The sequence below is a fragment of the Sorex araneus genome, chromosome 3, assembly GCF_027595985.1.
Source record: "Sorex araneus isolate mSorAra2 chromosome 3, mSorAra2.pri, whole genome shotgun sequence".
Lineage (NCBI taxonomy): Eukaryota > Metazoa > Chordata > Mammalia > Eulipotyphla > Soricidae > Sorex > Sorex araneus.
In genome coordinates, this window is record NC_073304.1 from 133617685 (window position 1) to 133645637 (window position 27953).

General features: G+C 38.6%; 1 protein-coding gene across 1 annotated transcript in view; it reads left to right on the forward strand.

Annotated features, from left to right (window-relative positions):
* SPTLC3 (serine palmitoyltransferase long chain base subunit 3) overlaps positions 1-27953 on the forward strand; it is a 170735-nt gene that overhangs the window by 139191 nt on the left and 3591 nt on the right. Inside the window, exons 10-11 of the mRNA XM_055133468.1 lie at positions 12187-12322; positions 25866-25995. Of these exons, the coding sequence (XP_054989443.1) occupies positions 12187-12322; positions 25866-25995 (266 nt within the window). The remainder of the gene's footprint in view (positions 1-12186; positions 12323-25865; positions 25996-27953) is intronic.

A 27953-nucleotide genomic window follows, 5' to 3' on the forward strand; every position in this document is an offset into this window, starting at 1 on the left:
AGTCCCTCAATGAAAGCCTAAAGAGTCGACAGAGAATTCCACGCCAAACACACCATTCTGAGAATCCTGGCGTTAAAGTCTCCTGGCATTGTTAAAGGGGGAAGGAGCTGCTGTTTCCTAAATATATTTGACACTTGGTTACCAGCTGGATCTGCAGAGAGAGGCAGAGAAAGAGACAGAGGGCAGAGAGAACTGCGTTTTCTAAATGGTTTCAGGCCACTGGCATTTCAGCAATGGCTAATACAAAACAGATGGCGTTGCTATGCTCCGCTGACTTTCAACTGAGAGGCTGCCTCAGTCCATGATTAATCACCTGTGCTGGGGGCTAAAACAGTTCTACCTGGTCTTGTGTGTGTGAGTGGAACGAAGGTCGAGGTTAGCAAGTCAAGTGACAGGCCTCTCTGCCCTGCTATTGCTTACACACCACTTAGGTCGATGGAATGAGCACAGAATTCACCGACACACTGAAGCCCCAGCTAGGAGAGGAGGTTTATTTCCTGCTTGAAAAGTGTTCTGCAACCTTCTGTCTTTTAATTTACTTCACCTTAGGAGTTAGCCAAGGATGGGATTTTATGGCAACTCTGTAAATTCTGTACTTGCTTTGAGGCCTTGAAATTTTCCCTGGCAAGAGTGTAAAGAGAATGTTTGTCCTTTGATGGTACTGGGGCAAAAGGATTGTGTGACCAACTGCCTCTCCCCTGTCCTGCATCCAAAATATCCTTTTACATCATGAGTCCTACTGAAGCTACTAAGTCTTCACTTGGATTTCCGAGTGTCTGGATTCTGCCACGAGAGTGTTGTGATGTAACACGCGCAGAATTCCATGATGGACCTGAGCTACTATGGAGGAAAGAACATGATTCCAGCTGTAGCCTCCTAGAAAGTAAAGAAGAGTTGCTGTCACATGGTCATCTTCGCTTTTCCCATCACAGGTTCATTTTCAGTGTAGTAGCAACTCCAAATACAGAGAGGGCCATACCCCAAGCCAGCTCTTGTCTGGAGAGGTTTGTGGTTTAAAAAATAAAATAAAATACCCAGCTACCCTACCAGCCACAGCTGGGGAGGATTAAGCAGGTGGACCAGTGCCTGAAGAAGGCTGGCGTGCACTCGGAGCTAGAGAGAATGCACTTGTTTTCTGTTTCTGCATAACAAATTACCACGAACTTAGCAGCTTCAAACAACGCCCATTTATTATCATACCGTCTGCTTCAGTTAGGCTTCTAAGTATGTTCTCTGCTCAGGCTCTCATTAGGCTGAAACCAAGGTGTCAGAAGCTGCCCTCTTTTCTGGAATTCAGGCTTTCCTGGTTGTGGTAGAACACAGTTCTTTGGCGTTACAGGGCTGACGGCCCTATTTCCTTGCTGCCTGGAGCCTGAGTCCCTTGAGATGGCTTGAATTCCTTACCACATGGCTTGTTCATCTTAAAGCCAGTGATGGAGAATCTTCTTCATATTTTTCCTTCAACTTCTTTATTTACAAAAATCCCAGTCTCTTTCTAAATCTCACCTGCTTAAGACTTTTAGTATAGTCAATTCTCCTATAACTTTTTTTACCTTTGTAGAACAGGAGACCGTTATTTAATTTGCTTTGTAGGGATCAAATATTTCAACTTGAAGACAGAGAATAAAAATAATTTTGATGGACAATTAATTCTAGTAGATAATATATTGGAAGACATATCCCAGGTTCCAAGAGGGAGCTAGAGAAACCATCAGGTTGACTACAAAGGTGAAAGTGCATTATTGTGGATGCAGGGGTCCAGCCTGAGAGGACAAGTTCGGATTAAGTTGATAGAATTTTGATTCCAATAGTTTTCAAGATTTTTAAACTGTAGAATCTGTTTCAAATGAATTATAAATGGATATCCTTTTATTGTATATGTAGATATTTATGTTTGTTTTAAAATTTACAGCACTCACTTAAGGCTTATTGCATACAGACTTTCTTTTAAGTGTGTATAATTTAATTCCTATGACAGTCTGCAATAGGCATCACTATTGTCATTATTCCCATTTTACAGGTGTAGTACCTGACTTACAGGAAAATGAAGGAACTTTCTCAATATGGTAACACTGCTTCTGAGCCCAAGAAACTAGAAACACAGTCCTTGAACACTTGGCCTTGATGCTGTAATATAGTGGGGGCTTCTTGTACCCTGGGTGGGGGTCTCATTATCTCTCATTCACTGGACAGTTTCCTCAGTTTCACTCAGCAACCTCTCCCTGAAGTTTCTTCAATCTACCTTCCCTAGCAAAAATTTTGAAGTCGTGTGGCAGCTTCTTCAGATGGGCCATTTGCATTTGCATCCTTTCTCAGAGCTTTCACGAGGGACCCCATCCCAGGACCCTGGACCTGTCCTCTGACACCTCCTTTACCTACTTGACACAAAATAAGAACAGTTGCTAACATGCTAACATGCTAACACGCATCTTCTCATCCCCTGCAGATATGGGCTGCCACTCTGATTTCCCAATTTGTATCACCGTCTCCAGTTTTTCCTTCAGCCAAGTCCACGCACTGTACACTACAAGCTTCCTCTTCCTAAACCCTCTCATGTAATTTCCTGTTCATGATCTGTCCATGGTTCCCTGTTGCCCACCAAATACTTCCAATTCTTTTTTTTTTTGTGGGCAGGAGGACTGGCACCTGGGGGTGCTTTGGAGCCAACCCAATTCTGTGTTCCTGGCAATGCTTTGGGGAATGTGTGATGCCACAGAGGAAGGCTGGGCCTCCTGTAGGCAAAGCATGAGTTCAGTCCCATTGAGCTATCACTCTGGCCCCTAAATTTCCAATTATTATAGCATTTACAATAGTCGTTAGGATTTATCAACTGGTCTGAATTCGTTGATCATTTTCATGATCATAATTTAAACATTCCAGATGAAGTGAGTGTTTCATTCCCTCAGTGCCACATCTACAAACTTACATGCATAGGATGTTGACTTCACTCTAGATCTTAACTCGAAGCTCCCTTTTGGTGGAGGAGGGAGTACACATCTGATTTTCTACTTTCTACTATAAGGAAAAGAATTTTTCTGGCCGACTGGGGCTGGAGCAATAACACAACGGGTAGGGCATTTGCCTTGCATGTAGCCGACCCAGGTTCGATTCCCAGCATTCCATATGGTACCCTGAGCACTGCCAGGAGTAATTCCTGAGTGCAGAGCCAGAAGTAACCCCTGTGCATCGCCGAGTGTGACCCAAAAAGAAAAAAGAAAAAAGAATTTGTCTGGCCTACAAACTTCTTGAAAACAGTAAATGTCCTCAGCTTTAACCCCCCCCCTTCCATCCCCAAACACAGCAGCCAACTGCACATCAAAAATACTAAATTGCATATGGTGATTTGTGTAACTTCTCCAAAGTAAGTGCTTAAGGCTACGAGGAGAAACACTTGTTTTCATCTCTGTTTAACAGATCTCTACATTAAGACTCAAGATGATGCAAGACTTGCTCTTTATAGAAAACAAAGGAAGAGATAGATTGAACCTGACATACTGCTCTGTTGCCTGAATACAAAGTCCCTTAGGCTAAATGACTGCTTGGTCTCTTCAGTTAAGATCAGTCTAAATATATTTGTAAAACCAACAGCTGCAATATAACCTATGACTTGGAGTGGTAATTCTTAAGTGGGTGATATACACTATAGTTTCTCTAGATGCTTTTGGGCCTCTAAGCAGCTCTCAGGGAGTCCAGGGGTCACTCCATCAACCTGGACATTCAGTTGATGCTAGAGCTTGTGGATGTGGTAGGTTTTTGGTCCCATGATGCCAAGTTATCCAGGAAGTTTTTTCAAAAGATATTCACATCACTCATGGTAGCAGGACCCCTATAGAAGTTACTGTTTATATTCATGAAAACATAATTCTCAGAATATTCTGATAAATTATACTATTTAAGGATTGCTGATTTTATCATGCAGTATGATGCTATATGAATGGAATTACCATGCTGAGTAAAGTCAGTCAGAAGGACAAGGATAGATAGTGAATGATCCTCCACATGTAGAATATAAAAAATGTAGTAATGGATTAACAAATAGCCAAAAACAACAGAACCTGAGAACTGAGAATACCAAGAGGGGTAGTGGGGCTGGAGGAAGTGTGTTGAAGGATCCTGTGATAATGATAGAGGGAAGCAGATACTGTAGTGGCGAGTGTAGCATTAAAATATGTATGCATGAAATTCCATCATTAACAGTATTATAAAGCATGCTATCTCAAATGAAAAGAATTTTTTTATTACTTTTTGTAAAATAGTTGATGGTTTTAAAGCCAAAGAATTAGTCCATGGGTGAAATCTGCATCCCTGGTTCAGTCCCTGGGACTAGATCTCCCAAGAGTTACTCCTGAGCACAGAGCTAGAAGTCACCCATGCTCCCTTCAAGGTGTGTGGTTCAAAGCTCCAAAAACAGACACAAAAGAATTGCTTGTTTTACAGAATTCTCACAATGTGCCTAAAGTCCCAATACAATTCCTTTAATGTGTAAAATTCCACTGTTTGAGATGAAATATTTGTACTAAAATGTTAACTAACATTAAATCTTATCACTCATTCAGTAAATATTCATGACGCATTACTATGTGAAAAGATTGCTATTTCTCTCTCTTCCTTATAGTTCATTTGATCTTTGAAACTTAATCACAATAGACTATTATCTGATATCTGTCCTGTGTACATTAGGTTATTTCTCTCTCAACAGTCTCAAAATTTTTTCTTTTCTATTCCACCTTAGCAACTGGCTGGGCTCCTAAACATAGAGAGTTGAATGCTTTTCATTTGGGAAACGTATGAACTCATGAATCATAGAATTCACACCTCATCAGGAATGAGTTTACCAGCTTCATTCCAAAGACCAGACTGACAGATTTGTAGGCATGACCAATTTCTGGGTCAGCAGGGCAACACATTAATGATCTCCTAGCCTCAGTTTCCTCATCTATGAAGGCATCCCAGAAACACAGTTCCCAGCTCCTAGGTACCTAAGTGAGATGTCCAATTCTATTCTAACATATAGATTAAACTCCTTACTGATTTAAGCAATATGTGGGGGTGTAGAAGCAGAGCATCTTCCTGGGCCCCCTGAAATCAGACCATGCAGACATCCATCCACCCTTGATGTCCAGCCTGCCAAGTCATGCATACATTTCACAAGGACATGACTGAGCAGCCCAGAGGGTCCTTGGAACATGTGTATGAGACTATAAAACATGCTGTAACCTTGGAATCTGAACATCAATAGGGAGAGCTTCAGTGCCTGATAAAAATGTGTGTTCCTCTCAACAAACCACTCCAAACACTGTTTTCTCCATCCCACTGGGAAGCTTGTCACTGCTAATGTGATTCTTATGATTCTTGCCGCTCTGTTGCCTCTTGATCTTTGCTGAGATCTCCCTGCTTCTGAGTGTGTTGGAAACAAAATGTCCTGTCTGGTGTCCAGAACTTAAAATAACAGACGCTGGGTTCCTGCTGCCACGTTGAAACTTTATTCCAAGGTCTCTTTCCCTAAACACGCACCAGGTTCCCCTCCTCATGCCAAGAGAAGAGACCAAGAGTAAACGGCAGACAAGGCACTCTTAGACCATTGCGAACATTCTTTAATATCAGTTTTATTTCCCTGGATTAATTTTTTAGAAAAACCGATTTCTTAAATTATGAGTGATATTTTATGGAAAGATTCTTCCCATCTCTAATGAAATGGACCACATTTTCCAAGCAATGCGGCCTCAGAGGATGTTTGAGGTTGTCCAGTCCACGTTCTGACATTGGTGCTATGCTAAATAATTTCAGGAGAGCAGTGCCTATTTCTGTGTGTTCGTTTTTAAATCTAGAAAATAATAAAATAAGTCACCCTACTGTGGCATCTGGGCATATTCATGTTTCCTCTGTTAAAAAGTAAACTTGTAAAGTATACAGAAAATAGGGAGTGGCTTGGGTATTGGTTCAACAGCTTGTCAAATCCGCCTGTTCCACTTAGTCTTTCAGAAAGAATGCCTTTTTCTTTTTTCTTTTCACGTGCCCATTTCAACAAGAAAGACATTTTCTTTAACTTTTGACAGGTCATTCTACAAGTCTCCACTGTTCACAATTTCTTTTGGTTCTCTGGAGGTTGAGTTGTCCCAAACATATTTTTGGAAATGCCACAGATGATTGTTTTTATTAGGGGACTGCAAGGCTTTGTAGTGGGATGCTTTGCGTTTTATTTGTTTTCCTTCCCCTGCCCCAGCTGTTTTTGTTTTAACAGCCATTGGAGAGAAGGTTAAAGTATTTGTGGCCTCTGTTAACCTTGCCCATCTCTCAAATCAAAAAAGCTAGAAATCTGAAGAGATGGATTGGCAACATACAGATCATTTACTGCTCTGACAGGTTAATTTCCTCCACCTTCATCTGAGGGTTAAAGTTTGATTGTGCTTCAAATTGATTCAACATTTTGGGGCAAGTCACCCTTACAATATATACTATCAAAGTACCTAAAAGCTCAGTAACAACTCGGATATAATTATATCAAATACCAAACAAGAGACCATGAAAAGTTGCTCTTTTCTTTTCCATACTATGACTCAGCCAGAACACAGTATCTAATATAGCCATATGTGTTTTGGGGATGGATTGATAATGGTGGTTGCTTCTGAGACATTTGAGTCTCTTCACAACCAAATTTCACACTTGGGATTTCTAGAGATCATCATTTCATTGGCCTGGAGCTTGGTCTTGTCATGGAATATTGCCAGGTTAGCGAGATGATTCTGAGATACTATCAATGTAGTTGAGAGGTACTGACATATGGTAAGTGGGAATTAACCTTCTGATCATCTACTACCTGGTTATGTACTTTGCTGTATGAACTGCTTTTCTCTTCTCAACTTCCATGTGAGGTAGGCTTGTCCCTATATTACAGATAAAACAGATTCTGTGGTCTTAAAGTGAAGTGTGAACAGTTAAATTTAGTTCCTAGTGTATTTAGCTCTTACTATTTCTTTACCATTCAACAACTTCCTGAGAAAATCCAGAATATAGAAAAATATAAACTTGCAGGGCCCTACATAAGATATCGGCTTATTCAATTCACTGTTCCTGTCTTCTAAGGTGCAGAAAGGTCAGAGATTACTTAATTAGGGAAAATAAGTGTCAAAAAGAGAACGTCACTGGAATGCCCCGTCTCAGCATCACTCTGGCATGGTTGTCACCGCACAAAAGTGCTAAAATTTTCTTTGACTTTTAGAAAACACTACTTAAACAAAGATCTCAAAGTGCAACATAATTAATAAAATGACCCACATCCTGTCTAGATGAGTAGCATTTTATATGTACAAATTCCTCTCTGCCTCCAGGGCCTCCTTGAGTAGGAGAATGTTTCCAATTTTGAAAAGTGAGCAATAGAGTAATTGAAAGGAGCTGTATCTTGGCCAACTCAAAAGACCTCAAAGACATTTCTAGTGACCTATATGAGAAAACATGGTGACCACAAACTGTTATAATGAGTTGTCAGCCATGCAATTCCTGGTGGTTCAAAGATAAGAAAGATAGGGCAAAATAACATATTCAATTCCTAAGAATCATCTTCATATGGAATAAATGTTCTGATCTATTTGATCAACCCCCCCAAAGATCTAGAAACAGGAAAGTGATAATGTTAGCTGATGATCCAGTTACTTTGGTTAATTAAGGCAGAGGGAACAGAAGGGGCAATTAAGTAGCTGGGCAACCCAATGATAAATGAGTCTCTATGGGCAAGTGCAAAGAAAATGCCATTGGGAAAAGTAATTTAAGTATTCATGCACTTCCAGGCCAGGGAATCCTTCTAGTTTTTGAGAGGGATCAATTAAGGAATCAGATCCAGCCTGATAAAGTCATCTATTCTATTGTGTAACTAATGATCAACCAAAGATCTAAAGACAGAAGAGAATAGGCCATATGGAATACATTTTGGTGTCTGGGATATATATCTGTGCCTTCATTTCAGTCATCTTCTTTAAAATAAGTCTTACATTAGCCTTTAATTTTATTTCATTTTCCTGTTCATGATCTCCTCCTATTCCTATGTTCTTATCTCCCTAAAAACTGTGGTTTCCATATGTAGATAATTTTTAACTAAAGACAAAATTCTCCTTTCTAATTTCTAATTTATATTTCTCTCTGTAACTTTTCCAGGTTTTGTTTGGTTTTAGTTTTTCAAGGCTCTCTGTGCAATGAAATTTATATAAGTTGTTCTTCCCCTCTTAAAATCCTTTACTTTTATCTTGTTGCATATCTTGAATTTTGGGGAAAGAGATTATATTTTTAATTTAATCAGATGGATTAGAAAATAGAAACATATATGAAGTAAAGTAAACCATTTTTGCAACTACCTGTTTCATTAAAGCCAAAGTTTCAACAAGAGACCTCAAAGTAAATGTCATCAGTGGCTTCCATGTCTTTAAATCCAAATGAACACTATTTCGGCTCCTGATTTATCTCCCTCATTATTCTCATTTTCTTCTCTTATAATTTCATTTTCCTCCTCTCAGCCTTTTAATATTGGAGTTTTCAGTCCTTGTACGTACTTTTTTAGATAACCTACTCATTGCTCTAGCTTCATGTTGCCCCACACCCAACTACATCTTGCTTAGTTAACACTATTCTTCTACAAAGTATGGGACCATTGCACCTATTTATTCTTCATTGGATCTTTGTATGATTAACATTTGCTAATTTTTCAGACCTCCACTCAGTCATAATTTATTGAGTGAATTATCAGACTTGGTTTAATCTCTCTAGTATGGATTCTTGTGATAGCTTGTGGTATTTTTAAAGCACACAGTAAGTTGCAATTCTGTATCCACTTATGTAGTTATTTGGTTTTTTCCTTCATACTACAAGGTCTTCCTTGTTTTTATTACTTTCTTTCTGTTGCTGCTTAAAAACTTTGTATTTTCCACATCTTTCCATGGGTTTCCATTGTGTTTGCTAACTAATAGCTTCCTCTACATCATAAATTCTAATAATAAGCCTTTCTCTTCATGTCAATCAGTTACCAATTATTGGTTCTCTATAATTTTTCACATTCCCACTGTACCTGAAATAGATTGTTAGTTTAGTTCATATAGGTTATCTCTATGTAAATTTATTATAACAGACCAATTTTTGGTTCTCCCGCCAATATCCAAATGGGTTAAGGGTCTCCTCCCTTCATTGACTATGACCAGCATGGTGGGATTTTTAAACAATATTTCCTGAAAAAGGACAGTAAGCCAGATGCTTTCTCCATTACAGCTTGCTTGCTAAAGTAATGCAGATTTGAAAAGGGATCTTGTTTAAGAACTGGAATTGGTGAAGGGTAGCAATAGAAAACAAATCAGAACAATAGAGGCATTGAACATTCTTCTCTTGGTTGATGTTCCATTCAACTAAATCTCCTTTCCTTGGGATATACTGTCATACATTTAAGTGGTCAAAAACTGAGGTAAATTTGAGTCTAATGAGCAAGGAAAAATTCTCTAAGGGACATCTAAAATGATTTGGGAATTGTAATAGAACCTGCTACAAAATGTTAGAACATTAAATAAGCAAAGTTTCCTTTAGAGTTGACATATTTCTGGGTTACTTTTACTCTTTAGGGGAAACCATACCCCACTCCCACTGAAATTGAAGGAGATACACTAGTATTTTCCTGTGGTAGATCCCAGACTCTATGCCTTAATGTTCTACCTCATATATTCAAGGTGAGATTATCGTAAGATAATCACAGATGTATCAACTAGAAAAATTTGCTATGATTACAATCATAGTAGCTAGTAGAGACAGGTTTATTAAGTTTGAATAGAAATGATTTTTCCTTTATTTGTTCAGACACCATAATGTAGGGATTAACAGCACAGTTTCTACAGTCTAATTACATGCATTTCAACTTCCCTCTTCTACATATCAATTATGTGAAGTAGGGTAAGTTCCATAGCTTCTTCTTATACATAGCATGAGAATACAGTATCTACCTCAATAAAATAGTCCTAAGGATTAAATAATATTCTGAAAATCAAGAGCTTCTATAGATTTATGTGCTACAATTATTATTGTTGATATTATTATACCCATGGGAAGTCACCTAATTCAATTAGAGATAGCAGGTATTAATCTGGACATGCTTGGTCTTATGTTGTTGAAAATCAGCTCAAAATAGTATAAGAAAAATAAATATATGAGCTGAGAGGTAATTCTGTAGTAAAGGGCACATTCTTTGCATACACTTGGATGAGTTCCAAACCCTAATGTCATGAGGTTCACAAACCTAGCAGGTGTAACCGTGTAGTAACTAAGCATCACTGGAGTGAACCTGTTGGTTCCTGGTACCAAGAAGTCCAAGCAGCTATATATCTTTGGGCCAAAGGATTGAACTACCCTGCATAGTTGGCTGAATATCACTGGGAATATCATCCAAATCACCTGACTACTGCATAGGAGCCCCTTACCACCCCCACAAAGAAAAAGAAATAAGTATGCCATATCACACAACAAAGGCTGTCAAAATGATGGACTTTTGTAGGCTCAGATAGTTCAAATAATGTCAGCTGAACAATCCTCCTCAAGCAGGTTTTCTGCATGTGGTAGAAAATGCATAGCTTGAGAACTACCTCGTTCTTACATATCTTCCTCAGTAAATCAAAGGAGTATCATAGACCCAGGTTATATTTCATGATGAAATTTATAATGAAAATGAAGTCTTCACATTGGGCATTCCCAGGTCACCCAATTCTCATGTAATTAAGAGAATACTTAGACCAACTCCCTGAACATCATGCTACCTTAGAGAAAGAATCATGATCTGAAGAAACCCACTGCTCAGCCCTTTATTGAATGTAGTCTGAGGCAGTTTCTCAGAGAAGATATGAAGAAACTATAGCATGTTTAATGACTTTTTTAACCATTTCTCATCCAAGTAAAAATACAGAGACCCAGGATTAATGCTCAAAATATTGAATAAGTGGGTAAGAGATAGGCTCTAATCAGCTTCAATAACACCTAGCCAATCAGAATGGAGATCAGCTATAGCAGCACATTCCTTCTGAATAATCACTACCTTGCATATGATGTAAACACTATGATTTGTGATTTCTTAGGGATCTAAGGATTCAATTCTGGTTAATTTTCCATATGGAGCAAATACTTTCTATGTGGACTGGTTTATTCACCTGATTACAGTCATGATTGGATTGGACAGATGTCTCCAAAGCTTGTTTAGTTATTTAATTCCTTTCATCCTCTAGTTGATATAACTGCCTGCCACACGAGGACACACACTTCAGACAGAAGATAAGCTTTTCAATATTACTTTTCAGTAATCTTGACATGAAAGCATTGCTGGACATTTTATTTCATGACAATATTTTTATCTTTATTTTTCTAGTGAAGAAAGTAACAATCCATATTGCCATCTCCCTCTATAATTTTATTATACCAAATGCCTGGGATAAATGGAGTTTCAGGTTAGCTAGATCATTTTTTTTTGTCCACATATGTGCTGATGCAGGTTTGATGCAACATTCTTTAATTAGACATTTTGATGAGGACTAACTTAAGACCAATTCCGCTTGACCTACCAACAATTAATATGTTGTATTGGTTCACATTTCCTTCTTTTTACATCTCTTTTCTCCTGAGTCAATGTTTGTCTGTCTGTTTGTTTATTTTGGAGTGGCATTGCTGGCTGTGCTTAGCGCTTACTCCTGGGTCTATAATCTGGGATCACTCCTGATGACCTAGGGGACCATATGGGGTGCTGAAGATTGAACCCTGATAGGCCTAGTGAAAAGCAAATGCCCCACCTGCCATACAATCAGCCTAGTCCCCTGATTTAATGTTTTAAAAATACTTAGCATAGTCCATATACAATTGAACCTAGTAAATGATAGTTCATATCTTTTCTTCTTCTTAGCTACCAGCCATCCCCACCTCTTTGCTACATTCTAGCCTGCCTACAGTACCTAGCAGCACTCATCTCTTGATTCTACTTTCCAGACTCAGTGAAGTTCCTGGGCATCAAGGCCATACCTGCTTATACCTGCTTACCAGGAGATGTTTTCCTACCCTACTTTGAACACTTCTCTTCTAATGGTGCAGTTCTGCAGAAAGACTTAGAACACTTGAAAAATCAACCTGACTTTTGTTTTCCTTTTCCTGGTGAAATTGATGGATTTCATGCCTGTCTTCTTTCAGGGTTGCAGAAGGTACGACAACTCGCAAAAAACACAAGATACTTCAGACAGAGACTGAATGAGATGGGATTCATTATCTATGGCAATGAGGAATCTCCTGTTGTTCCTCTACTCCTTTACATGCCTGCTAAAGTAGCGTAAGTGTCCAATAGAATCATTTCATGTCTATGCCCTAAGATAAAATGACTAAAATGATGCTTTTGTTTTTAAGAAGCTCCATAAGCACTAGCAATTAAATTATGCACTTTGAATAATGTGCCAAGTTCAGGATTCACTTGTCAGGTTCTTAGAAGCCACCTATCAATCTATGAGTTAGGCTTCTTCTCAGGCTTTGCATGAAGGGATCCAGGAGATTTTAAACACCATGAGTTGTGGGAAGAGACTTCCTTATAAATTAATAACTTACCCACATCTGAGGCATTAGATGTGAAACTCTATCTGCAAAAGTACTACAAACCACAGTGCAAAAATTTATTTAAAAAAATAAAAGCACCTCTTGTAGAACTAGTCCCATGGTTGAGAAGCAAATGGGGTTATTGGTGCAGGGAAGTGGACACTGGTGAGGAGATCAGTAATGAAACTTTCTATTCCTAAAACCAACTCACGAATAATTTTGTAATTTCAGTGACTAAATTAAAAAAAAATCTGACAAAATGGAAAAAAAGAAGGGGGGGACATCTCCTGGTCAAAAAACTATCTTCCCCTCCATTTAATTTTTTTTTCAGACCCAAGAGCTAGCACAGTGGGCAGGGTGCTTGCCTTACGTATAGATAACCTGGGTTTGATCCCTAACATATTTATCCCCCTGAACTCTTCCAGAGTGATCTGAGCACAGATCTAGGGGTAAACCCTAGCACCACCAGGTGTGGCCCTACAAACAAGCATTTTTATTCTCTATGCCTTTTGCCCACTGATTTCCTATGGTTAGCCTTAGAAAAAGGAATATTTGTTTCAGTATGCAGGAATAGAAACTGAGACAAAGAACAGTTAAATAACTTGCCTGAGTCTTACAAGTCAAATAGTAAAAGAGGCAAATTCAAACCTGCCATTGATTTCAAGTTTTGAAATCTTTACACCAAACTTTAATGCCTCTCTTATAAGACCATATGAGATTATTTTCCATGATTACAATTTTGAATTATGCATTGATATCAAGCATTAGTAAAAAATTCATATTGTGGGGAGAAATGACTTTTTCTAGTATGGCAGGCAATTTTATATATGTTATTTTCCAACCTGCTGGAGACTAACATTATTACTCAGAAGTTAATTAAAATCCTATGTAAATGTAAAATATTTATTTGGTCTCTGTAAAAATGCAACCCTATACACAATTTATGTTTAGGAGATTTTAAATTTCCACTCTTTCTATTTATATATCCACATTGTTGGAGCTTTCTGTTGATGATCTGATTAAGTTGGCAGAATATTCAAAGTATAAAAAATAAGTTTTAGGATTATTAGTTGAGAATACACGGTGATAAGCTAAGTTACAAGTTCCTAAATGATTGATTCTTCATAAAATACTCTTCTGTCATTTCAACACAGCAAGTAAGTAAGCATTTAGCTACATATATGAGTTTTGTTTTCATATTTTTATTGATTTTTTCTTTACCATTTTTATTGTGGTACCATGATTTACAATTCTGTCAATTCTACTTTTCATGTATGCATCATTCCAACACCACCACCATTAAGAGTGTCTACTTCCTCTCACCACACACAGGAGATTGTACTATGCATGCCACCAAAGTAAAAAATAAGCAGCCAGACAAATAGTAGTTACATATTCATCGATCCTCTATGTCAGTTATGTTATCAGAATATGCATATTATGTCAGACTGTCTAGTATCTTCAATTTAATTTTTAGAAGGTGATAACATTGATGAAGGATGATCATTGCTCAGTAAGACTCTTTGACTTCAGTGATCACCTGTTAAGAATAAAAGGCTTACCTGGGTTCCATAGGGCTCAATGGGACCAGGAAGGGAGATCCTCTGCCCACTTTCCCCAGTCTCCGGTGACCCAGGAGGTCATGCCCATAAGTCACTTCCTGCTGGCGCCAGATAATTTTGTTATCAGCCACCGTCCAGATCACATGGCTGCTTCTCCCGAAAGGGAGCATAACATGAGGCCCCCATAACTATGCCACTGAACTCCACGCCAGGCTGTTTCACATGAGCGCCCCAGAGGGGGGGCGGGTGAGAGCCCTTTCCACACCAAAGGAACCAGCCCCGGCAGCCAAAAGCCCCCCATAACCCAACTGCTGCCACGCTCAAGGCTGCTCCCCATGCTCTCAGGCTGAGCTTCACATGAGTAAACATTTTCCTGCACCACGTGACTGCTTTTGTAGCCACACAACACATCATAAAACACTCCCTACCCATTTTCCATAATTACCACACCACATTTGATGGGGTTCAGATGGTAGGCAACAAATCATAGAGGGAAATATATATATATGCACATATACATATTTTAGATATATATATACCAAAGCTCACATCACCCAAACTTTAACAACACGTTAGTGATATCCTATAGAATGTCTTAATGGCTTTTGCCAAAATAGAACAATCTTCACACTGTTTCCTACATGAAAACTCTTTTGTAAGCATGTTCAGGAGTTCTTCATAACAGACAATACAAAATATACTATTTCAGTTATGTTTTGGGACAGGGATTGGGTCTTGGGATGGAAACATCCCGAATTTGGTGGTGGGAAGGTATAATGGTGGTGGGATTAGTGTTTGAATATTGAAGGTAAGCAAACATTATGAACTAACTAATAAAATTTTAAAAAAAAATAAAAGTAGAGTTCATACCCAATTCAATAAGCTTAATCAATGGCTGAATAAATAGCAGTGCTCCTACATTTTTTAAAAAAATAAAGAATAAAAATCTTAGCTCTAGTTTGAAAATGTGGACTGCTCTCAAAGAATCACAGATTTCCAGGTAACAGAAGCTAGAACTCAAAGAGTGTACCATTTGCCTCCTAAATCATATTCTTTTCAACTACAAACTGCCTCATAAACTTTAATATATAGAGAAAATGATATTTGATTAAAGCAACATAGACTGTAAGTTTAATTCTCTTAAATGTCCTTTTTGGTGAATCAAAGCATTAATCATTACAATGTAAAAATAATAATCTAGTTGCTTATGTTGCTTAAGGATACTTAGAACAGATTAGTTACAAAAAGCAGTACCATTTGTTATTGTTAACGGTTGCTGACATTAGCTTACCCTCCTGCCTGCCCCATTTTCCCTTCTCTGATATTTCTTCAATGGAAAGTTTACATGTAAGAAGCTTTTGAAACAGGGAGCTAATTGTATAAGCCAGTGTGGAAGAACATTTTCATTTGCTCAGTTAAAAACCTTTGATTTTATTAAGGAACTATGATTTCTCCACATTTCCTCCTACCACAGAACAAAAATATTATTTCTACTCAGTTATCCTTTTGAACAAAATTCTGTTGCAACTCTATCCCTGGAATCTTTTATGAATCTATGAAGTTCAATATAGTATGATTTCATCCGTAAAATATTTACTTAAATGCTCAAAAAGGTATTGTGTTTGGTTGAGGATTTACATTTCTCACTTGGAATATAATGGTACTCAGAATGGGGTGACACTACAGGCAACACAGTGCTAAAGTTGATGTTTTATTACTATTACTATCGCTATTATTATTCATATCATTTAATTTTTTTAGTTTATGGCCAGCTTTAATTGCTTTGGGAAGTCAAAACCCAGAGATTCATTATATTAAATAACCAGGGCAATCACATACATTAACTTGAGCAGATGAGGTTTAGTAGCCAAAGTTTGAAACTCATATGTGTTCCAAGGAGGCCTCAGATAAGCCAAATTAATCAACAGTCATATATTTTGTTCTGCATTTTTTGGTAAAAACGTGCATCCTTTAAGACAAATAGAAGCATGCAGAGAGTGAAAATGGTCTTTGGGGAGTCCCAAAATCTGGCCTGAGATCATGGGATCAGGTGGTTTATACCCAAGCAATAAGAGCACTTGACTTGTTTCTGAGACAATAATGAGCTCTCATCCTGTAGTTCTGTAGGCAGCCTTCCAAATAGTCATCAAGACAGAAAAAGAACAATCTCCATATCCAAGATTTATCAGTTATAAAGCTTTCCTTCCAATTTAAATGAAAAGAGACAAATTTTGATTTGAGTCAGATCTTCAAGCCAGAGGAGCAGAAGAGATGTATTTTCAGTTGGTCTTGGATTCTCAAGCTCCTTTTGTGATAATCTAAACTCTGGGAGAGGCAATCAAAAGACAGAGAGCATTGTAATCCTGTATCTGAAAATGGTATTATATTATAAACTAATGTTACCTCAATAAAAAAATATTTTTTAAAGGATAGTTAGATGGCAAGAGGAATAAATGAGCAAGCAAACTTATGCTCATCTAGTTCAAGCCTTCTTCCTGAGTTATGACTGGAAGGTTTCTGTGATACTGTCAACTTCTAGTCTAAAATAATTCAACATCAATCTCCGAATCTCTGAATCTCCGAATGCTAAGTCTGAGACTCTTACCTTACTTGTGGGCAAATCCCCCATGATAATTAAGGCTTTACAGAAACAATGGAGCATAGAGGAAAAAATGATTCAGTTGGGGCACAAACCATTTTGTCAGACATTGATTCTTGGCATACACACACAAACACACACAAAAAAATGTGGCACTAACAGACTCTCGGAGTCTGATGTTCTAGAATTTTTACTGAGATTTTCAGTGGAAAACAAAGGGGTTAGACATAATTAAGGGGAAGAGGTAATAATTTTCAAGGTATTCATCAGAGAACTTTGTAGTTTCATGACTTATGTCCTATAACCTGTGTCCCTTGCCAGTTTCCCCATGTAAACACATTTCTTTCCCCACCCTGCTCTGCATTGTTCACCCTTTAGCCCAGCCAGTGAGTTTTTGAACCCTAAATTTATAGACCTGCTCATTTATACATAAAAAATGAAGATATTCTTGCTATTCCCTATTCCTAGTTTGATGGGAAATAATATATTTGGCCCTGGAGAGAGAATATGGCTGGAGTTAGGTCCTACAGATCCTTGGATTCCTCAAGTTACAGGCAGTAAACATAAAACTTCTTGAAATATCCACATAATAACATATTTTTTAACATATAGGTTTGTATATGCTATATTTTATTCCTTTGTGTAATTACACTGTGTTAGCTATTTGGGTTTTTTTCCTAGACCCCCTAAAGGCACAAAAGTTTTACAGTGTAGGGGCTGGAGCGATAGCATAGCAGGTAGAGCATTTGCCTTACACGTGGCCAACCCGGGTTCAATTCCCACCATCCCATATGGTCCCCTGAGCACGGCCAGGGGTAATTCCTTAGTGCAGAGCCAGGAGTGACCCCTGAGCATCACTGGCATCACTGGGTGTGACCCGAAAAGCAAAAACAAAAATTTACAGTGAAGCAAAACTTTTCTTTTTTTTTTATTTTATTGAATCACGATGAGATATTTACAAGCTTTCATGTTTGGGTTACAATCACAAAATGATCAAACACCCATCCCTCCACCAGTGCACATTCCCCACCACCAGTATCCCTGGTACACCCCCCTTTTCCACCTTTCCCCTTCCTCCATGGCAGACAATATTTCCCTTACTCTCTCTCTACTTTCGAGCATTATGGCTTGCAACACAAACACTGAGAGGTCATCATGTTTGGTCCATTATCTACTTTCAGCACACATCTCCCATTCCAACTGATTCCTCCAGCCATCATTTTCTTAGTGATCCCTTCTCTATACCATCTGCCTTCTCCCCTCAGACCATGAAGCAGTTTTCCAGCTATGGGGAAATCCTCCTGGCCCTTGTATCTACTGTCCTTGGGTGTCAGCCTCGTGTGATGGATGTTATTCTATACTCCACAAATGAGTGCAGTCCTTCTATGTCTGTCCCTCTCTTTCTGACTCATTTCACTTAGCATGATACTCTCCATATCTATCCAATTATAAGCAAATTTCATGACTTCATCTCTCTTTTTTTTCCTGGCTTCTGTCGCATTGGCCAACACTGCTGCTCTTCTCTCTTTGAGGTCTTCCATTATCGCTTCTCTGCACAGCTTTGTGAGCTCGAACTTTAGCTTGTGGTTGCCTGAGCTCGTGCCAAACCACATTGGCGAATGAGCTTGAGAGTTTCCAAGGACAGGCATCTGTTTATGACTTACTTGATCTTCTGCGCTTGCACCATCAGATCCTCGATGGATGTTTCTGATGCGTTTAAAGTACAGACAGTCATTTTAGTCTTTCACTGCTCATTTGTCAAAGATTAAGTGGCCATATGTTTGGGGGTCTGTGACAGTATATTCAACTCTGTTCCATTGGTCTGCAGGTCTGTTTCTAGCCCAATACCATGCTGTTCAGGTATTCCAGATCTTCTTGGTTCAGCCTTGGGAGGCTATAGGAATCTAGGAATTTATCCATTTCCTCGAGGTTTTTGTGTTTTGTGGCATAAAGTTTCTCAAAGTAATCTTTGAGGATCCTTTGAATTTCTGTAGTTTCTGTTGTAATGTCCCCCTTTTCATTTCTGATTCAATTTACTATGGTTTTTGTTCTCCCGTTTTTTCTGAGTCTTGCTAGAGATTTATCGATCTTGTTTATTTTCTCAAAGAAGCAGCTCTTGGTTTCATTGATCTTTCGGATTGTTTTTTGAGTTTCCATCCCGTTAATTTCTGTTCTGAGTTTTATTATTTCCTTCCTCCTGTCAGGATTGGGCTCCTTTTGTTGGTCATTCTCCAAGCTTTTAAGCTGTGAGGTTAGGTTACTTATGTGGACTCATTCCTCCTTCCTGAAGAATTCTTGTAGAGCTATAAACTTTCCTCTTAACACAGCTTTTGCTGTGCGCCATATATTTTGGTAACTCGTGTCCTCATTTTTGTTTGTTTCTAGGAATCTTTTGATTTCCTCTTTGATTTCCTTTCTAAGCCTCTCGTTGTCCAACAGTGAGCTGTTTAATTTCCAGGTATTTTATTTAGTTTTCTGTTTGTGTGTGTGATTTATTTCTAATTTCAGCACATAGTGGTCTGAGAAGTTCGTTGATACAATCTCTATCTTCTTAATTTTATGGAGGTATGCTTTGTGGCTCAGCATATGGTCTATCTTGGAGAATGTTTCATGCACACTTGAGAAGAATATGTATTCAGCTCTTTGAGGATGAAGTGTCCTGTATATATCTACGAAGTCCCTTTCTTCCATTCCTTCCCTCAGATGAAGTATGTCCTTGCTAAGCTTGAGTCTGGTTTATCAAGTGGTGATAAAGTGGTGTTGAAGTCTCCCACTAGTATTGTGTTGCTATCTTTGCTGGTCCCTCATTAGGTGCATATACATCTAGTATTGTAAAGTTCTTCCTTTTGTACAGATCCTTTTATCAATAAGAAATGACCTTCACTGTCTCTTCTGACTTTCTTCAGTTTGAAATAAATGTGGTCTGATACTAGGATGGCTGCCCCAGCCATATGGGAATTGTTTGCCTGTAGAATTGTTTTCCATTCTTTGACTTTGAGTCTATCTTTGCTCTGACTGTTGAGATGTGTTTCTTGCAGGCAGCAGAAAGTTGGGTTCAATTTTCTAATCCATACTGCCACTCTGTGTCTTTTAATTAGTACATTTAGCCCATTGATGTTGAAAGAGATTATTGTTATGAGTTTTTGTCCCATTTTTCTGCTTGAAATTTGGTGTATTTGACGGGACTGTCTAGTCTTAAGTAGCCCATTTAGTTGTTCTTGTAACTATGGTTTTGAGTCTATGAAGTTCCTGAGCTGTTGTTTATCTGTGAAACTATGTGTTGTTCCTTCTGTTATGAATTGAGTATAGCAAGGTAAAGTATTTTTGGTGAGGCATTTATTTCATTGAGTTTTTTTCACTATATCCCACCCGTTTTCAGGCCGTGAGGGTTTCATCAGACAGTCGGCTGTGAATCTTAAGGATGCTCCTTTATAGGTGATTTCTTTCATTAATATTGCTGCTGTCTCTATCTAAGGTTTTGGTCATTTCAGGCTCTGCCTTGGGGGTATTTTTATTTTTATTTTTTCTAGCTGGTACCATTTGGGCCTCTTGCATGTGATCGCATGTTTTCTTCAGCTCTGGGAACATCGTAGCAATGATGTCTTTGACAGTTTCTTCTTCATCAGGGTCTTCTTCCTGTCCCTCTGGGACTCTAATAATTCTTATATTACTCCTCTTGGCTTCATCACGATCTTCTCTTGCCATCTGTTCCCAGATTGTGAGTCTATTTTCCATTTTCTGCTCTTTTCTAGAGAGTCTCTGGACTTCATCTTCAAGCTGATTCTGTCCTCAGCAGCTGTTACTCTGAACCAGTCGGCATTCCCACCAGCAGTGTAGAAGGGTCCCTTTCTCCCCACATCCTCTCCAACAGTGGTTGCTTTTGTTCTTTTGGATATGTGCCAGTCTCTGTGGTGTGAGGTAGTATATCATGGTTGTTTTAATCTGCATCTCCCTGATGATTAGTGATGTAGAGCACTTTTTCATGTGTCTTTTGGCCATTCGTATCTCCTCCTTGGTAAAGTTTCTGTTCATTTCTTCGCCCCATTTTTTGATGGGGTTGGATGTTTTCTTCTTGTAGAGTTCAACAAGTGCTTTATATACCCTTGATATCAACCCCTTATCTGATGGGTATTGTGTAAATATCCTTTCCCATTCTGTAGATAGTCTTTGTATTATGGTCACTGTGTCTTTTGCGGTGCAGAAGCTTTTTAGTTTAATGTAGTCCCATTTGTTGATCTCTATTTCCACTGGTTGGCCAGTTGCATGTCATCTTTGAAGATACCTTTATCTTCAGTATCGTGGAGGATTTTGCCGACCTTGTCTTCAATGCACTTTATGGTTTGTGGTCTGATGTTGAGGTCTTTAATCCATTTTGATCCGACATTTGTGCATGGTGTCAGGTCGAGGTCTAAGCCCATTCTTTTGCATGTGGTTGTCCAGTTGTGCCAGCACCATTTGTTAAAAAGGCTTTCCTTGCTCTACTTCACATCTCTTGCTCCCTTATCAAAGATCAGATGATCATACATTTGGGGTTGTGTGTTGGGAAATTCCACCCTGTTCCATTGGTCTGCGGCTCTGCCTTTGTTCCAGTACCATGCTGTTTTAATAATTACTGCTTTGTAGTAAAGTTTGAGGTTGGGGAGGGTGATGCCTCCCATCGTCTTGAAAAAGACAAGAATTGTTTTAGCTATCCGTGGGCATTTACTGTTCCATATGAATTTTAGGATTGCTTGATTCATTTCTTTGAAGAATGTCATGGGTATCCTTATAGGGATCGAGTTGAATCTGTATAATGCTTTGGGGAGTATTGCCCTTTTTAACAACATTGATTCTCCCTATCCACGAGCAGGGTATATGTTTCCATTTCCTCTTGTACTCTATTATTTCATGGGGTAGCGTTTTATAGTTTTCTTTGTAGAGGTCTTTTACTTCCTTGGTTAAGCTGATTCCGAGGTACTTGATTTTCTGTGGCACAATTGTGAATGGGATTGCTTTTTTCATGTCCCTTTCCTCTGCCTCATTGTTTGTATATAGGAAGGCCATGGATTTTTGGGTATTGATTTTGTAGCCTGCAACTTTACTATACAAGTCTATTGTTTCTAATAGTTTCTTAGTAGAGGCTTTAGGCTTCTCTAAATATAGTATCATATCGTCTGCAAATAGTGAGAGTTTGATTTCTTCCTTTCCTATCTGGATGCCCATAATCTCTTTTTCTTGTCTAACAGCTATCGCAAGTACTTCCAGTACTATATTGAAGAGAAGTGGTGAGAGTGGGCATCCTTGTTTTGTGCCTGATCTTAGAGGAAAGGCCCTTAGTTTTTCCCCATTGAGGATAATGCTTGCCATAGGCTTGTGGTAGATGGCTTCGACTATCTTGTGGAAAGTTCCTCCAAAACCCATTTTGGTGAGGGTTTTCATCATGAACGGATGCTGGATCTTGTCGAATGCTTTCTCTGCATCTATTGATATGATCATATGATTTTTATCTTTACTTTTGTTGATATGATGGATTATGTTGATTGATTTCTGAATGTTAAACCATCCTTGCATTCTTGGGATGAATCCCACTTGGTCATGGTGTATGATTTTTTTGATGAGTTGTTGGATCCTATTTGCTAATATTTTGTTGAGGATCTTGGCATCGATGTTCATCAGGGATATTGGTCTATAATTTTTTTTCTTAGTGGTGTCTTTTTTTGCTTTTGGTATTAGGGAGATGTGTGCTTCACAGAAACTGTTTGGGAGAGTTCCTGTTTTTTCAATTTCCTGGAAAAGCTTGAGAATAACTGGCAACAGGTCTTCTTTAAATGTTTGGGAGAATTCGCTAGTGAATCCATCCGTCAGTAGTATCTGACGATCCTTTGAATTTCGTTGGTTTCTTTTGTGTTGTTCCCCTTTTCATTCCTGATTTGGTATATTAGGGTTCTGTCTCTCTTTCTTTGTGAGTCTTACTAGTGGTTTGTCAATCTTGTTTATTTTCTCAAAAAACCAGCTCTTGGTTTTATTGACCTTTCGGATTGTTTTCTGGGTTTCCATGTCATTAATTTCTGCTCTAATTTTTATTATTTCTTTCCTTTGGTCTGGTTTGGGTTCCTTTTTCTGGTCCTTTTCTAAGTCCTTGGGCTGTGAAGTCAAGATATCTATGTAGGCCCTTTCTTCCTTCCTAAGAAATGCTTGCAGAGCTATAAATGTTCCCCTTAACACAGCTTTAGCTGCGTCCCATAGGTTTTGGTAGCTTGTGTCTTCATTCTCATTTGTTTTGAGGTATCTCTTGATTTCTTCCTTGATTTCCTTACTTACCCACTTATTGTTCAACATTGAGCTGTTTAATTTCCAGGTGTTTGTTTTGATTTTCTGAGTCTGTGTGTGATTAGCTTCTATCTTCAGTGCATTGTGGTCTGAGAAGATAGTTGATACAATTTCTATTTTTCTGATTTTATTGAGGTATGTTTTGTGTCCCAGTACATGGTCTATTTTGGAGAATGTTCCATGTGCACTGGAAAAGAATGTGTATTCTTTCATTGGGGGGTGTAAAGCCCTGTATAGGTCTATTAGGCCTCTCTCTTCTATTTCTTCCTTCAGAGTCCATGTTTCCTTGCTGAGTTTTGTTCTTGTCGATCTATCAAGAGGTGATAGGGCAGTGTTGAAGTCTCCGACTACTATTGTGCTGTTAGCGATGTCCTCCTTAAAGTCTGTTAGGAGTTGTTTTAAGTATTTAGCCAGTCTTTCATTAGGTGTATATACATTTAAGAGTGTGATTTCTTCCTGTTGCACATATCCCTTGATAAATAGGAAGTGACCTTCGTTGCCCCTCCTAATCTTTTTCAACCTGAAATCTATGTTGTCGGATACTAGTATTGCCAACCCAGCTTTTTTGACGGAGTTGTTTGCTTGCAGGGTTGTTTCCCACCCTTTGACTTTGAGTCTGTGTTTGCCCTGACTGTTCAGGTGTTTTTCTTGCAGGCAGCAGAATGTTGGGTTTAGTTTCTGAATCCATTTTGCCACTCTATGTCTCTTAATTGGTGCATTTAGGCCATTGACATTGAGAGAGATTATTGTCATGGGGTTTTGTGTCATCTTTCTGTGGGGTTTGTTGTTTTTGTGGGGTTCTTTCTTGACTTACAATAGCCCCTTTAGTCCTTCTTTTAAGTTTGGTTTTGAGTCTATAAAGTTCCTGGGCTGTTGTTTATCAGAGAAATAGTGTAAGATACCTTTGAGTTTGAGTGAGAGTTTAGCCAGATAAACTATTCTTGGTGAGGCGTTCATTTCATTGAGCTTTTTTCACTATGTTCCACCACTGTCTTCGGGCTCGTAGGGTTTCCTCTGATAGGTCTGCTGTAAATCTGAGGGGTGCTCCTTTGTATGTGATTTCCTTCTTTGACCTTGCTGCTTGCAGAATTGTGTCTCTATCCACTGCATCCGTCATTCTGACTATAATATGCCTTGGAGTCTTTTTATTAGGGTCTCTTTTTGCTGGTACTCTTCAGACTCCTTGGATCTGTATGCCTGCCTTCTCCAGCTCTGGGAATTTCTTGGCAATGATGTCTTTGACTGTGTTTTTTTCATTGGGATTACTTCCCTGTGCTTCTGGTACTCCAATGATTCTTATGTTGTCCCTTGCAGTCATCACCAAGGACTCTGATTCTCTTTATAGCCATTTTGAGGTCTTTTGCCATTATTTGTTATTGTCTATAAGCTTTCTGAAGCTCATCTTCAAGATCATTGATTCTGTCTTCGGCTGTAGTCATTCTACTGTTGAGGGCACCTACTGAGATTTTTAATTCATCTACCGACTCCTTTATTTGTGTGACTTCTGTTCGTAGCTTTGTGACATCTGTTTGTAGCTTTGAAATTTCTGATCTCATTTCTTCTTGCATTTTCTTGGTTGACTGTTCCAAAGCATCGTTCATCTCCTCCCTTAATTTATTGGATGTCTGTTCCATGGTTGCTTTGAGTACATTGACTCTCTTCAAGATTTCTTCTCTGAATTCTTTTTCTGAGAAGTCCAGTATGTGGGTGGACCCTTTGGAGATTTCTGGAATCTTTTCTTCATCTTCTCTTCGTGGAGGGGACTTTCACTGTTTCTTCATATTGTCATGGAAGTCTAGAGTTGTAGCCTTCTAGTTGTCTATCCCTATTCCCTCTTTCTGCGGGGCAGGGGGTGGGGGGAATCCTGTTAGTGCTAAGTTGATGTTGGAGGCTTTGTTTCAATTCCAGAATACTTCCTTATTCTCAGGCTCTCCTCTTGGTTTATGTGGGGCCTTTAGTGTTGACTAAAGGCTATGCTGTCTTTATGAGGTGTTGCTGGAGATTCTATTGTCCACTGACAGCTTTTGTGAAGTTCAACTCAGCTAAAGGACTATTCTTACAAAAAATGATTTAGATGGCCAGGGTGATTTTAAAAGAAACAGGTTATAGAGTATGTAATGTAAGAAAAATTAAAACTGCAGCCGCGTAAGGGGCTGTCGCTCTGGCAAGTGGCCACGTCCCCTTTTGAGGCCACGCCCTCTGAGCTACAGGCCACGCTCCCAGTAAAGTCTTGGGGGACAGGGCAGGGTAGATGGGTGGGAGAGTTCCCTTCGGGTCGGTAGGCGGAGTCCTGATCCTCTTTGTCAGTACCTGATTGGGAGTTTGGGCGTTACAGAGGAGCAGAGAGGGAGTTCGGGGGTTCCAAGGGAGATAGAAATTTCTTTAAATAATCTTTCACTTATTGTTAAAGAAAAAGTTGATTAGCTGTATTCTTTTTTATGATTCATCAATTTATTAACTTTTATTGACTAGTCAGCATTTACAGTAAAAAAATCTAAAAGATGATAGTTTAAAATACTTCCTGAGCCTTATAATTTATACACATTGAAAATTAACTAATATATGCTATTGTGCAGATTTCAAATCTTTTTAAAAGATATAATATTCCATTTTTATCTGCAAAGGGTTTGATGATCATTGCAGAATTTTTTGTTTAAAACTATGCTTCACATATGATTAATGTTGGAAAACTTCCTGAAAATAGCATGGCTGTGTCAATGTATGTCATTATTAAATTATATTTTATATTATTGTTCTATTTGTGACATAATTTGCTGACTCCTAAAGTTAACTTGTGTTTTTTACTTTTCTGTTAGGGCTTTTGCAAGGCATCTATTAGATAAAAAAATTGGGGTGGTAGTCGTTGGATTTCCAGCCACTCCACTTGCAGAAGCTCGGGCTCGGTTTTGTGTTTCAGCAGCACATACAAGGGAAATGCTAGACACGGTGAGTAACATACCCTCTAGGACTAGTAACCCTGATTCTGAGAAATTTCTTTTATTGAGCTGTGTGGTAATTTTTTGGTTTCTCTTGGGTAGTTAAGGAAAATAATATTAAAAAAATTTAATGCTGAAAAATACGGCCATGCCCAATAATACCCAACCATGTGACCATTTCAGTAGGTACAACGAAAATCAGTTAGTGAGGCATTGCATCAAGTCAGTATTTTGGTCCTTTAGGGAAAAACAGAGTAGCTAAATATTCTACCTATATCCTGACAGTTTTAACTGCCACCAATAAAGTAAATAAATAAGATATGATGTAATTAAGTACTTTGTTGGGGAAATAAAAGAGAAGGGGCAAGAGATATACAGTACAGAAGCTAAGGCTAGCACTGCTTACCTCAGTTAGATCCCCAGCACTCTATATGATACACCAAGTACTGCCAGGCATGATTCCTAAGAACAGAGCCAGGAGGGACCCCCAAATCAAACAAAACAAAAAATAAAGACAAACCTATCAAAACAACCAGACTTACATGAGGCATGTATTATTTTTAAAAATCACATTTCATCGTTCCTTGACTCAATTCTCTAATATTAGCATAAACATAAATTGAAATCAGTTTGGGATGAATGGAACTGTCTCATTAATATCACAGCACTTTAAAAATTACTATTTAATACCTATGTTCAGAACACTGTAGCAAAGGATTTAGGAGAAAAAACTAATAACAATCTTTTTTTTTTTAAGAATTTTATTTTATTGAATCACCATGTGGAAAATTACAATGCTTTCAGGCTTAAGTCTCAGTTACACAATGCTGGAACAACCATCCCTTCACCAGTGCCCATATCCCACCACCAAAAAACAAACAAACAAACAAAAAAAAAAAAACACAGTACAGCTCCCATCCTGCCCCCCCACCCCGCCTTGTAACTGATAAATTTCACTTTACTTTCTATTTACTTTGGTTACATTCAATATTTCAACACAAAGCTCACTATTATTGTTAGGAGTACCCCAATAGAGTCAGACCTGTTGTGAAGAGATATGAGGTCGGTTTTGGATTTCTGTACTTTAGCAACTAAGTCCAGGGAGATTTCTTCCAGATATTGGATCATTGCAACCTTGTAAACCCCATCTGTGGTCGTCATAATATGGTGGTCACCACGCCCTTCACCTGAACCCAGCAAGGAAGAGGCAGAGAGAGAAATACCTTTCCCCTCCTGGGCGGGCATGGGGCCTCGGCTTCATTCTCAGTCTGGAGACATTCTGCGAGGAGCTGCCCATGCCGAAAAATTTAGCTGGCGTATGGAGTCACGCTCGTGCAGCTGCGGAGAGGCCACACACACGTGCGGCCCCCAGGATCACATCTTGGCAGCAGAAAACTAATAACAATCTTGTACTAAATAGATTTATATTTGAAAATGAAGATAGCCTAGTGAAAGAACATGAAAGTAGGAACAATTTATATGTAAAATTATACTTGAATTCTTTCATTATATTCATTATAACATATAAAAATATGGAAATTAGTTACTAAATATAAATATATTAGCTCTTTTACATGTATATAAAATAATCACAGTCGCTGGACAGGTGTCTTGAGATAGATTTTTTAATTTAATTGTTTTTTGGCTTTTGGACCATACCCAGTACTGCTCAGGGCTTATTTCTGGCTCAGCAATGAGGGATCACCTCTGGCGGGATTTGGAGAACCATATAGAGTGCTGGGGGTCAAATGTGGGTTGGCTATGTGAAAGGCAAGTAACTTACCTGCTATAATATCTCTCCAACCCCCAAATAGGCATTAATTAATTCAATTTTCTTTTTTTTCATTGGTGCTTGGGGGGACCATATGTGGTACTGGGACTGAACTGGGTTGGTACATGCAAGGCAGGTACCTATTACCCCTGTTCTATCTCTCCAGCCTCTAAAAAGGAAACAATAAGAACTTATCC